General features: G+C 41.7%; 1 protein-coding gene across 2 annotated transcripts in view; it reads left to right on the top strand.

Moving 5' to 3' along the window:
* The first annotated feature begins 1,593 nt into the window (after positions 1-1,593).
* The window catches only part of FHIP2A (FHF complex subunit HOOK interacting protein 2A), a 28,566-nt gene continuing 18,687 nt past the window's right edge, over positions 1,594-11,472 (top strand). For both annotated transcript variants that reach the window (XM_081074167.1, XM_081074166.1), the window contains exons 1-2: positions 1,594-1,950; positions 8,350-8,428. In XM_081074167.1, coding sequence (XP_080930293.1) covers positions 1,906-1,950; positions 8,350-8,428 — 124 coding nt within the window. In that variant the 5' untranslated portion in view covers positions 1,594-1,905. The remainder of the gene's footprint in view (positions 1,951-8,349; positions 8,429-11,472) is intronic.

Raw genomic sequence — 11,472 nt, 5'->3', positions numbered from 1 at the left:
TGGAACCTAGATGTCAAGTAGATGTATCATCATCCTAAATACTGATATTAATCTAGAGTAAAACATATATTTTATTGTGTTTACAATAAGTATACAAAGACAGGCAATATCAAATGTAAACAGCTCTAAGTAAGCCTCTCTTAAACAGACCTCCTCATACAATTAGTGGTGATGAGGCATTATAAAAATGCAAAACACCATATAAATGTAGGACGATTTGTCAGGAACATAGTTATGGTTAATAACAGGACTAACCATCTTAAACTGTGAATAATAATAATAACAATAATAATAATAATAATAATAATAATAATGAAATTACGGACTCTTAATTGACGCAGACACAATGAGCCAAAATTTGGTAAGGAGTACATTTCAATTTTTAGCAAATGACAGAAGATGACCCCAGCATTCTTGGGGTTAGTACACAGAAAACTAAGGTCAAATCTACTTGCCACAAAAAGATACAAGCAACAAAAACAGAAGAAAAGAAAACAAGACTAGTTAGTCTCCTCCTCAGATTTTGATTTCTGGCCCTATTATTTTGTTAAATACTACTACTACTACTACTACCACCACCACTACTACTACTACCACCACCACTACTACTACTACTACTACTACTAGTACTACTACTGAGAGTAACAAAGGCCTATGTACTGCTTGTTATGGACTAGGTACCATTATGAAGTGTTTTACACATATTAATAAGTTCCCACACAAGCTCGTGCTATTCTCCCCTATCTTACAGTTCAACTGCAAATATGTATTTTCTCACTGGTTGTGCAAAACTTACTCCACCCTCATCTTATCAAGAACCTAATGGTCCTTTTAATAAAATACCAATACTAGCAAAAACAAAGTTCTCCAGGATGTAAATGATTTCAAAATTTGTATCAACCCACCCAAAATTTCCCAGTCAGAATTGTGTTTCTTTAAGGCTTAACTAATATACACATAGTACTTTAAGCCTCCATCCAAGTGCTTCCATTGTAGCTCCGCTTATCTGTCCTATGCATTTAGTAGAAGCCCTTCGGATTCTTTCCATCACTAATGTTTTCCAGTAGTATCCGATAAACCGAATAGGAAATGCTATCCTGAATGCACTGCACCTAGCCATAAAACATGTCACAAATTATTAACTGAACCATCTTACCATTTGTCCATTTGGGTTTCCTATTTTAATGCCGAATAATTGGTCGTAATAATATTTGACAGCTTGCAAAACCGTTTTACCAGCATTGGCTGATTTGTTCTAATTCTTAGCATTTGAACCCACGGTCCACTTTGCCTCGGGACTACTGTGCTTTTTCTTCCACACGTGCCTTTAGAAGACGAACCTCTGGATATCACATACACACACACGGCTACGTTTCCCTGCAAAATGGGCATGTCACTTCCACTGCACACAAAGCTGTGTGAGACTGGCTGCATTTTGAAAACGGAAGGATGACTGTGTGTGAGGCGCCCCGAAGCCAGGAGAGGGCGGTGGCTGCGCTCGGGTCGGCGGCGTCAGGCCGCGGGGCCGCAGGGCAGGCCCGGCCCAGGCCTCCCCGGGTCGCGGCGGCGCCCCCTGCAGGCGGCGGCGGGAAGGGCAGGCGGAAGGAACCGGAGCCCGGCTGCCACCGTGTCCCAGCCGCCGCCGCCGCAGCGTCGCGGGGCCGGAGTCCGCGCGCCACGCTCTCCCCGCCGCCCGCCACGTCGCCGCGCCCGCCCGAGCCGCCGCGCCGCCCGCGCACACCTGAAGCGGCCGGGCCTGGCCTGCGTCGGGCCTCTGCTCGTCCTCCCCGCTCCGCACCGGCCTTCACTCTGGAGCGGCCCCGGCAGCCGCAGCAGGGGCGGCGGCGGCGCATCGAGGAGCTGTCTAGGTCGTCCCGGGAGAGGCTGCTGCAGTCCCGGGACAAGATGTTCTCCAAGTTCACCTCTATCTTGCAGCACGCCGTGGAGGCGGTAAGGCCGCGGGCTGCGGGCGCGCGAGCGGGGGGATGGCGGCGGCCTGCGCTCCCTGCCGGCCCGGGGACGGCCGCCCCCGAGAGGCGACGCCCGGCGGGCGGTGCGGGGTCGCCGGGGCCTCGGCCTGGCTCCGAGCCGGCCCGGCCTCCCCTCCTCCCGGGGGCCGGCGGGGTCCCGGTCCCCACGTCCGGAGCGTGGGCAGGGGTGCCCGGGAAGGACCGGCCCTCCCGGCCGGGGTCGGGGGTCGCCTGACGCCTCTGATGGGGACAGGAGCGTCCCCGGGCGCGGACTCCGTGACCGTTAACCTGCGCCCGCGAAAAGCGACCAGCCCCGAGCAAGACAAAAGAAACAGCCCGGCACTGCTCCGGCTCGGCGTTTGTTTCGTTTGGGGACACTGTGTGTGTGTGTGTGGGGGGGGGGCCCGAAGGTGTGCCCCCACCGGGGCCGAGCCTGCCGGGGACGCAGCCCGCCCGACCCCGTGTCGCAGCCTCGCTGGCCCCTGCTGTCGCAGGCCGCGGGCCGCACTCCGGCCGACCTTATGGTGGGTGTGAAGTGAATCGGAGTCGGGAAGGGGCGCCTCCAGTGCGGTTTGCGCGGCCCCCGGGCCCTCCCCGAGCCCCCCAGACCCTCCGTTTCCTTCCCTGCCCGGTCTTCCTGGACGCTCAGCGTCTAGGCTGCAATTGTACTCTCCTTCGAGGATGTTCGATCCCAGCCTGGACGCACGCTATTCAACTGTAATAACAGAATTAATGCAAGAGAAGGAACTAAAAATGTCTTGCTGCTGTTTTCACAAGAGGTCTCGTTGCTTTGCTTTACTTCACCTGGGAGACTTGCCCAAATGGGAAAGTGCATCTTGTGAAGAAACTTATTACTTAGCTCATTTTTTAAAAATGTCATTCTCTCTTCTGGGGTCAGATTGTGTGATAGGGCCCATTAAAATCACAAAACTTTTTTTCTTTTTTAAACCAACTGCAGTAGAACACTGTGTACGGCCACATGACGAAAATGAAATGGATTTTTAAAATTCAGTAATGAAAACAAACTTCAGGACAGTGGTTATTTCAAATGTGAGGTGGGAGATGTTTCAAAATCATTTCAGCTCTCCTACAGTTTCTTGGGAAATGGTGTGTGTCAAATCAAGAAAGACAAGGTGTTCGTGAATGAAGAGCAGTATTACCGCATAAGGGAGATGACAGGTTTAGATTCTGAGACAACTTAATTTTCCTTTTTTGCTTATATATAGTCGACAGCATCTTTATGTTAAAAGAATTAAAATTTCTAAAAACAGTGACATTTACGTTTTATACTATTCCTTAACAGAATACCAGGAATCATTTAATTGTAAACATTGAATACAGCTTAATATGAAGATAACTGGGAATAAAAATTTATTACGTTATTTATATCCTCTACCTATCAGGCTGATATTTACAGAAATAAGTACTTAGGAAAAGATGGCTTTCTCCGTCTCCCAGTAAAGACTATTTTTTTTTGTCCCTGAGGCCTACGTTTTCTGTCCTCATTATCTTTTTATGATGTATATATTAGCATCTGCCAAATTATCCACATAAATTAATTGTCTGACTCTGGTTCTGTCTACTTTGCTGAGGTTAATTAGTGAGAAAGTTAAGAGTGGATTATATTCACCCAGTCCTCGGAACTAATGCATTGGATATATCTGATGTTTAGAAAAGTACTGTTTTATTTGCTTAGAGTTAATGTTTTCAGCTGTGCTACTTCCCAGTTTACCTTGACAGGAGGTTAAAATCTCATGAAAAAAATGTTGGTGTACTTATTTTTTTCTTTTAACGTATCTGTTGGGCATGAACTCGTGTAATTTTAAGTAAGCCATCTTTTTTGTATTTGAGGAATATTTTATTTTAGCCCAAGATTGATTTACATTTATGTAATTCTATTTATTTATTGGCTCAAAATTGTTTCTACAAACCAATCTTACCATCCTCAGTTCTTTTCATTAGCTTTTCTCTGTACTTCTTTTAATTTGTATGCTCAATTGGCATTTTCTGATACAATATTACAATGAACAAGTATCAGTGTTATGCAGAGACGAGATAATCCTGTATGCAGATACTGAGAAAACCTTTTTTCAGTTGTGTCGATGTATGAGTCTAATGTTTTCCCTACCATTTTGGTATAATTACCTTTCAGGTTTCTTTACTCAATTGGATCAGCCTTCAAATGGTTTTTTAGGGTTGACCAGATATATATTTATTTAAACGAGGTTTAAGGGTAGAGTTTTCCTTATTGTTTAATTAATAGTGTCTCTTCACTTCCTGTTAACAAGAAAAAAATAAGATATTTTCAAAGATTAATATATGAAAATGTGTTATTATGCTGATAGACTGCATTTTCAGTTTAGGAGAGAAAGTTAAAAGCAAAACCTGTAATGTAATTCTTGCCTCCCTTTTCAGAAATGACAGTCTTCCCTCAGCGTAGACAAGATTGGCCAGTAAAAGTTATAAAATGAATCTGCTCTGTTACTTGCCACATGTAACAAATCTGAAATCAGGCCTCTTTTGTTGTTAGTTCTGAGATTGGACTGGCTCCTGAGTACAACTTCTCCAAAGGGTAAACAAAACATCTTCCATTTAGTGATTCAGTATTGGTTGAGGGTTTAGTCTGTGCTAGGTAATGTGCCAGGACTGGCTCCTTTTCAGTTCCAGCCAGTGCCACCCTTTGAGGGCAGACTTACTCCAAGAGGATAAAGGGCAGTGTCAGGAAAGAAAGTTTTATCCATTTTAACTAATTCATTCAGTTGAAGTCATCTTTCGGAAATCGGAATGTTTTCCTTCCAAATTATAGTGAAGAGGTAATGTTGATTGTTGGGACGAGTGCCTCTTTCCAAAACTACTCTTCCCCGGGGGGAGTAAAACCTCAAACCAAGCATATGTTGTGTTTTCTTAAGTGTGTTCTTGTCCAACAAGTGACCTCTAACTTCAGTCCTTCAGTCATTCAGCAAATGTTTAATGAGCCCACCGGGAGAGCATGGCACCATGCAAGGAAAGCAAGGTATGCCTGTGTCCTTGCTCACGGTGCTTACAGTCTCATTTGGGAGACAAAAACAAATAAATACACAAGTTGAAGTATAAACAACGCACAAGAGTGTGGCTGAGTCCCTCCAACCAAACAGCATGGCTTCCAGTCCCTATCGCATAGAATTGTTGTGAAAATGAAACGGAGATTATGTACAGTAAGTGCCCGGTAAATGTTACCCATTATTTTTATTATTTGGATGATTGTTCAGCCAGTGAGCTCTGGAGGAGGAGCAGGCATGTAGGATTGAAGTAGTTGGAGAACGCTCTCTGGAGGAAGTGAGACTAGAGCCGCCTGGGAGAGAGGCAGAGACGGTAGGAAGGGCTTTAGGAAAGTGTGGGGAGGAGGAAGTGTTTTACAAGATGTAGGGGTGGAATGTTCATGATAACATGAGACAGTAAGCAGACATGGCTTTGAGATCACTGGTTCTCATCTGAATTACCAGTGTGCACCCTTTTGTGTGGTAGGCATTTTGAAGACAGTCCAGGTTTCTTGTTCCAAGTAGTGTTTCCTTGGGCAAGTCGGTTGCCTGGCTTTGGGTCTTCACAGGAGTTTGGGGAAAATAGGCGTTTACTGTGAGAATTTAAGGCTACACCGTAAGTGTAAATTTTGTAGCGCTGTGCTTGGCACCTAACTACTTATTAAATGGTAGCAACTGCTGTGTCGTTGTTTATTCACTCAATAAATGTTACTGGAATGGCTACTATATGCCATCCCTGAGTTGGAAACTGGGGATTCAGTGCTGAAAACGATGACACAATCCCAGCCCTCCTAGAGTTTACAAGCTGGTGGAGAAGATGGATAATTCAACAATTACAAATATGGAGTGAGGCCTAGGAGAGAGGGAGTGGACTGGTAGACGGTGCCACAAGCGTGTGTGGAAAAGACTGTATCCTAGGCAGGAAGTCTGGGAAGGCTTCCCAGAGAAAGCAATGTGCAAGTTAGGCATTTCTGTCAGTTTTTGGTTAAGATAGTGATTGCATGAATTTCCAAAAATTTAACCTCCGTATTGTAAAAAGTTAACTCAAATTAGAATTCCTCTCATGCTGATTCACACATCTCTTCCCCCCTTTTTTTGTTTTACCCAGAGTGTATATGTTTTCATGCAATGATAAAGCAGGTAATTTGCATGTTAGAATTAGTAATGAAAGAAGCAAATCTACCAGGAAATTTTACAGAAAGAAGGAAATTTATTCATGTTTGAACAAGATGACTACGAAACTAAGTTATTAGCAAATTAGAACTGTTTAACATTTTCCTTAAATAGGTTTTTTCTTTAAATCGAATTCCTTTTAGAGAGAGATTCAGAAGTAAGCAGTACCATCCTGCTTTGGATTGACTGTAATGGCCACGGTCCTGACACAAATGCTGTAAGACCTCTGATTTAGTGACTTACTCTGGAAATAGGGTTAAGTCACACACGTAAAATAATTTGGAGCAAGGATGCTGTAATTCCTTATATACCCAGGAGGTTCCCTTGGAAAAATTTAGCAAATCACAACATTTATACTTAAGAAACTAGGTACATTTCTTGAAACACCAAATTTCATTTGGGTTTGTCCCAAATATTATTACATTTAACTATATAAAGTTTATACATTAAAGAAAAAGATCTAAAAAGCAAGAGAAATTTTGTTTTGAAGCAGATTCTAAGAACAAGTAGCTGATTAAAACATTTTTTTAAATTAGGATTTATTGGGGTGACAATGGTTAGTAAAATTATGTAGGTTTCAGGTGTACAATTCTGTAATACATCATCTATGTATCACATTGTGTGTTTACCACCCAGAGTCAGTTCTCCTTCCATCACCATATATTTGACCCCGTTTACCCTCTTCTACCATCCCCTCCCGCCTTACCCTCTGGTTACCACTAAACTATTGCCTGTGTTTATGAATTTTTAAAACAGATTTTTTTTATCTGAAAATTTCAGGAAGATTATTTTCCCAAGTTAACACTTCCATTTTATTTTTCTTTTTAATTTTTCTAGCAGTCTTCCACAAGTAATTTCTCTCCCCATGTTCTTGAAGTATAGTGATCCCAAAGGTTGTAACTTCTTTGTTAAAGATCTTTAAGTCTTTTTAAAATTTTCATAGCATTCTACTTGAAAATGAGATGAATACTTATGTGCTTTTAAGCCAGTATTATTCAGAGTGATACGAATAGGCAAGGATAGAAGAAGAGCTAGCTTGAAGATGATGATGGCTCACAAACTGTCAGGTCCAGTAGTTTTCTTAAGTGCATTTTATCTTCTGAATTGAAGCATGTAAGGTGTCTATGACCAGTGTTTATAATTTGCCCAATAGTTTGGAAATTGTGTAACAGGGTTTTGAACTTTGAGTTCTCTGCTGGACACCCCAAGAAATCAAAATGGAACAAGGAGAAATAGACAGGAGTAACATGACCTCTTAGTCACCTGTTTCGAGGAAGTGTATGAAATTGGAAGATCAGTCTGCGGTAGTTCAGGTTCCCAGAATAGAAACCTATTTGTTCTTAGGGGAGCTGGGTCAACTCAGTACTTTCTGACCAAATTTATCGACGGTACCAGGACTAGAGGCACGTTCTCTCACTCACTCTTTAAGGAAGGAAAAGTGTTGTGGAAGGTGCATCCAAGTCTTTTTCTATCCGTTTAACACACATTTGAAATATTTGTAGGTTTGCTGAAGGGATATAATTTTGGTCTTAAACGTCTCGTGAATTTCAAAGTGAAAATGGACAACATTTTTTGACTTTGTGGACGCTTTAAATTGGTCGTGTCTTGTTCACACCGTTGTTATGCTGAAAATATGCACTGTCTAACTGAGGCTTAAAAAAGAAGAGGTTTACATCTGTATGTCACTGAACGTAGGGAACAGTTTTAATCTGATTGGGGGTTGACTTTGGTATATGTTCTAGTAGTGGTGATGTGTAACTGATTAACGTAGCAGGCTTTTTTTACTGGTTTGCATTTCAAAGTCCTGGGTACAAAGATCTCTGGTTATTGATCATTTATTTCATTTTACTGATACTTTAGTAATAGAATATTGGGTGTCTTCATTTGACAGTTACTTTTGAATCCATATATAGTTACTAGTTTCAGGGGAGGGGGAAAAACCCAAATTCTATAGTTTAATAATGTTGATAAATGTGTTTTTCCTCTTTCTTAATAAATTATGTTTACTTTCTTAGATTTGACTCATTTTGTTTCTCTTTGATATCTGACATGGAAGCAAATTAAAGCTCACCCCTTATTTTTATGTTGCTTTTGCGTCATTAGTAGACACATATAAAGTAATACGTACTTTATGAGAAAGTTTTAATGCCGTTTCTTAATTGTTGTGGTCTTTTTGTGTGTTTTTGTAGCTAGCACCTTCTCTACCTTTACAAGAAGATTTCGTGTATCACTGGAAGGCAATTACCCATTACTACATAGAGACTTCTGGTAAGAAGGAATGCTAATGTTAATTAAACAGAAATTTATGAAATACCAAAATATATTTTAAATTAGTTTTCAAAGTTATTTTATGTTTAAATTTATAAACAATTCATTTTACTTTTAATTCCTCTTTTAGCTTCCTTAGAAATGTTTATCTATTGAGCACCTGCTAAGTGTAGGCATTGTTCTAGGAACTGGGAGATAGAACAATCAAACAGACAAAATCCATAACAGAACTAATATATTGATTGGAGGGAGCAATCAATAAGTAGACACATAATTTAGTGTGTCAGATGCTAAGTGTGAAGGAGAAAATGAAGCAGGCTAAGGGGGATGGACGTGTATGCTTGGGCGGGGGAGGTAGTTTGGGCTATTATAGGCTAGAGAAAACCTCATTGCCTGAGGTGACTTCTGAGCCAAAGTCTGAGGGAGAGAGGAAGCAAGTCTGGGGGCATCTGGGGGAAAAGTTCCAGGAAGGGGACCAAGTACACAATCCCTGAGGCTGGAGCATGCAGCATGCAAGGCATATTCTTAGAACTACGAGGAAGCCAGCCTAGCTAGAGCGAAAGTGACCAAGGAGAAAAGTGGTAGGACATGACAGGTGGGGGTACAGAGTCACACAGGGCCTTGGAAGCCATTGGAAGGGCTTTGGCTTTTACTCTAAGGTGGGAAGCCATTAGGTGATTTTGAGTTGAGGTGTAACAAAATCTGTTTTAAAGGGATCACTTTGGCTTCTGTGAAAATTCAGTTTGAAGCGATGCCGAGGTGAAGCTGGCAGAACAGGTAGGGGACTGTTGCCGTGATTTGAGAGGTGATGGTGGCTTAGACCACGGTGGAAGTGCTAAGAGGTGACTGTATTCTGGGTATATTTTGAAAGGAACTTTGTTGATGGAGTGGATATTGGGCGTGACAGAATTAAGAGTCAAGGATAACTCCCAGGTTTTCGGCTTAGGCAGTTGGAAAAATAGATGGGTCACTTACTGAGAATGGGGGAGAGACTACAGGCGGAGCAGGTTTGTAAGAGACTTCGACGTATTAAGTTTGAGACGCCCATTATCTATCCAGTTGGGTATGCCAAGTAGACAGCTGGAAATAGGCATCTGCAGTTCTGGGTAGTGGTCTAAACTAGAGCTATGAAATTAAGAGTCATCACACGTAAGGAGGGTTTAAAGCCATGAGACTGGATGCGATTATCTAGGGAGTAAGGCTAGATGGAAGAGAGAAGGTGTTTGGGAACTGAGCCCTTGGGCTCCATGTTTAGAAGTTAGGAAGAAGAGAACAATAACAAAGGAGACCTTGCTTTTGCCAGTGAGGTAGAAGGCAACCCTGAGAAAAGGGAGTTAGAAGCTGGATAGATGGCTTTCTTGAGGAGTGTTAGTTTAAAGGGGAGCAGAGCAATGGAGCAGCAGCTGGAGGGAGATATGGCGTCAAAAGAGCATTATGTTTTTTAAAGGTGGAGAATATTGCAATTTATTATTTGATAGGAATGATCTAGTAGAGAGGGAAAGGTGGATACAAGAGTCAGGCAGGATAATTTCTGAGCAGTAGCGGTAAGTAGGCAAGGTGGGGCATCTAGTGCACAGGTGTGGGCTTAGTCTTAAATAGGTGTGTGGACAGTAGTTCATCCATAAACGTAAGGTAGAAAGCAGAACAAATGGGTATAAATGCAGGAAGGGGTAGATGGGGTATAGGGAGTCTTCGGAAGTTATCTTCTGGTTTCTTCTATTTTACTCTAGGAAGTGACTAGGAAGGATGGAGACTGAATATGGGGGAATGTGAATAAATTAGGTCAAGGGTTGGCTAACTTTTTCTATAAAGGGCCAGATAGTAAATATTTTAGGCCTTGTAGGCCATGGTATCTGTTGCAGCTACTCAGTTTTGTTGCTTTAGTGCAAAAGCAACCATCAATAATACATTTAAAAAAAAAATAAAAACATTCCTTTATTCCAGTACAACTTTATTTATAAAAACAGGTGGCAAGGCTGGATTTGTCCCGTGGGCAAAGTTTGGCAACCTCTGAAAGAGGGAAATCCTACATAGCACTAATGGGCTCCCTTGAGAGATGTGTATGTAGGTAGACACTAGTGGATATGCAGATTGGGCCCGTGTCATTTAACTGAAAGGAAATATGCAAAACATGATAATGGTTGATTGGCAAGCTGATGGGGTCACGGTGATTCATCTTTAAAAGAAAAAAACCCTTTCTATTTGTGCAATGAATAACTTTCAGGCTGTGTGTGTGTGTGTGTGTGTATATATATATGTATGTATGTATAGTCTAATTTACATATATATACTTGTAAATTTAAAATGTAATTTCTAACTTCGTTTGGATATTGAGACAGCAGATCTGCAGAAAAGTTTCTTGAGAGGAAACTTTTTCAAATAACTACTCTTAGCCCTTGTGAATTTTTCGCACTTCCGTGGCTGTAAAGAAAATGCTTTGAAGGAAAGGCTTTAAGATATGGTTTTAAATAATGTTTTTTATTTTGCAGTCTGGCAGCAGAAACAATTGCGTACACTACAATAAAGTAGGGGATGAATAAGTCTGTGTCAGGCAGAGAAAGGGAACAAAGAAGGGAGACAGGAGGCGGCAGTGTCTCACCTGAGTTTTGCAGGAATGGGTAGGAGTTTAGGAGGCAGATAAGGAGGCAAAGCATTTCAGGTAGAAGGAATAGCCTGTGCAAAGGCACGGAGGTCTAAATATAGCTTAGGAGCTAGGGTTTTAGTCCTGTCACATCAGATTTACAGTTCATTTATTTCTCAATTTAAATAGTCTTTCTGGTCGTTTTTCTTCATAAATAACTGTAATCAAACCATACTTGAACATTCAGTCTTTCCTGGAGTGTTTATATGAAGTCTGCTACTATAGGGGGAAAAAAACATTTTAAAAAATAAATTTCAAATACACATACAGATTGTTTTTTATTCGCATTAGGCTGCTCATTTTAGAAGAACATGCAATGAGGCATCATAAGTTAACATTTCTTGAATTCTTACCACGTATGTGCTAAGGCCCTGGGCTTCACACACATTGTTTCATTGCAATC

The sequence above is a fragment of the Rhinolophus hipposideros genome, assembly GCF_964194185.1.
Source record: "Rhinolophus hipposideros genome assembly, chromosome: 15".
Lineage (NCBI taxonomy): Eukaryota > Metazoa > Chordata > Mammalia > Chiroptera > Rhinolophidae > Rhinolophus > Rhinolophus hipposideros.
The sequence above is the reverse complement of the archived record's forward strand: the minus strand, read 5'-3'. Positions and strand labels throughout refer to the sequence as shown.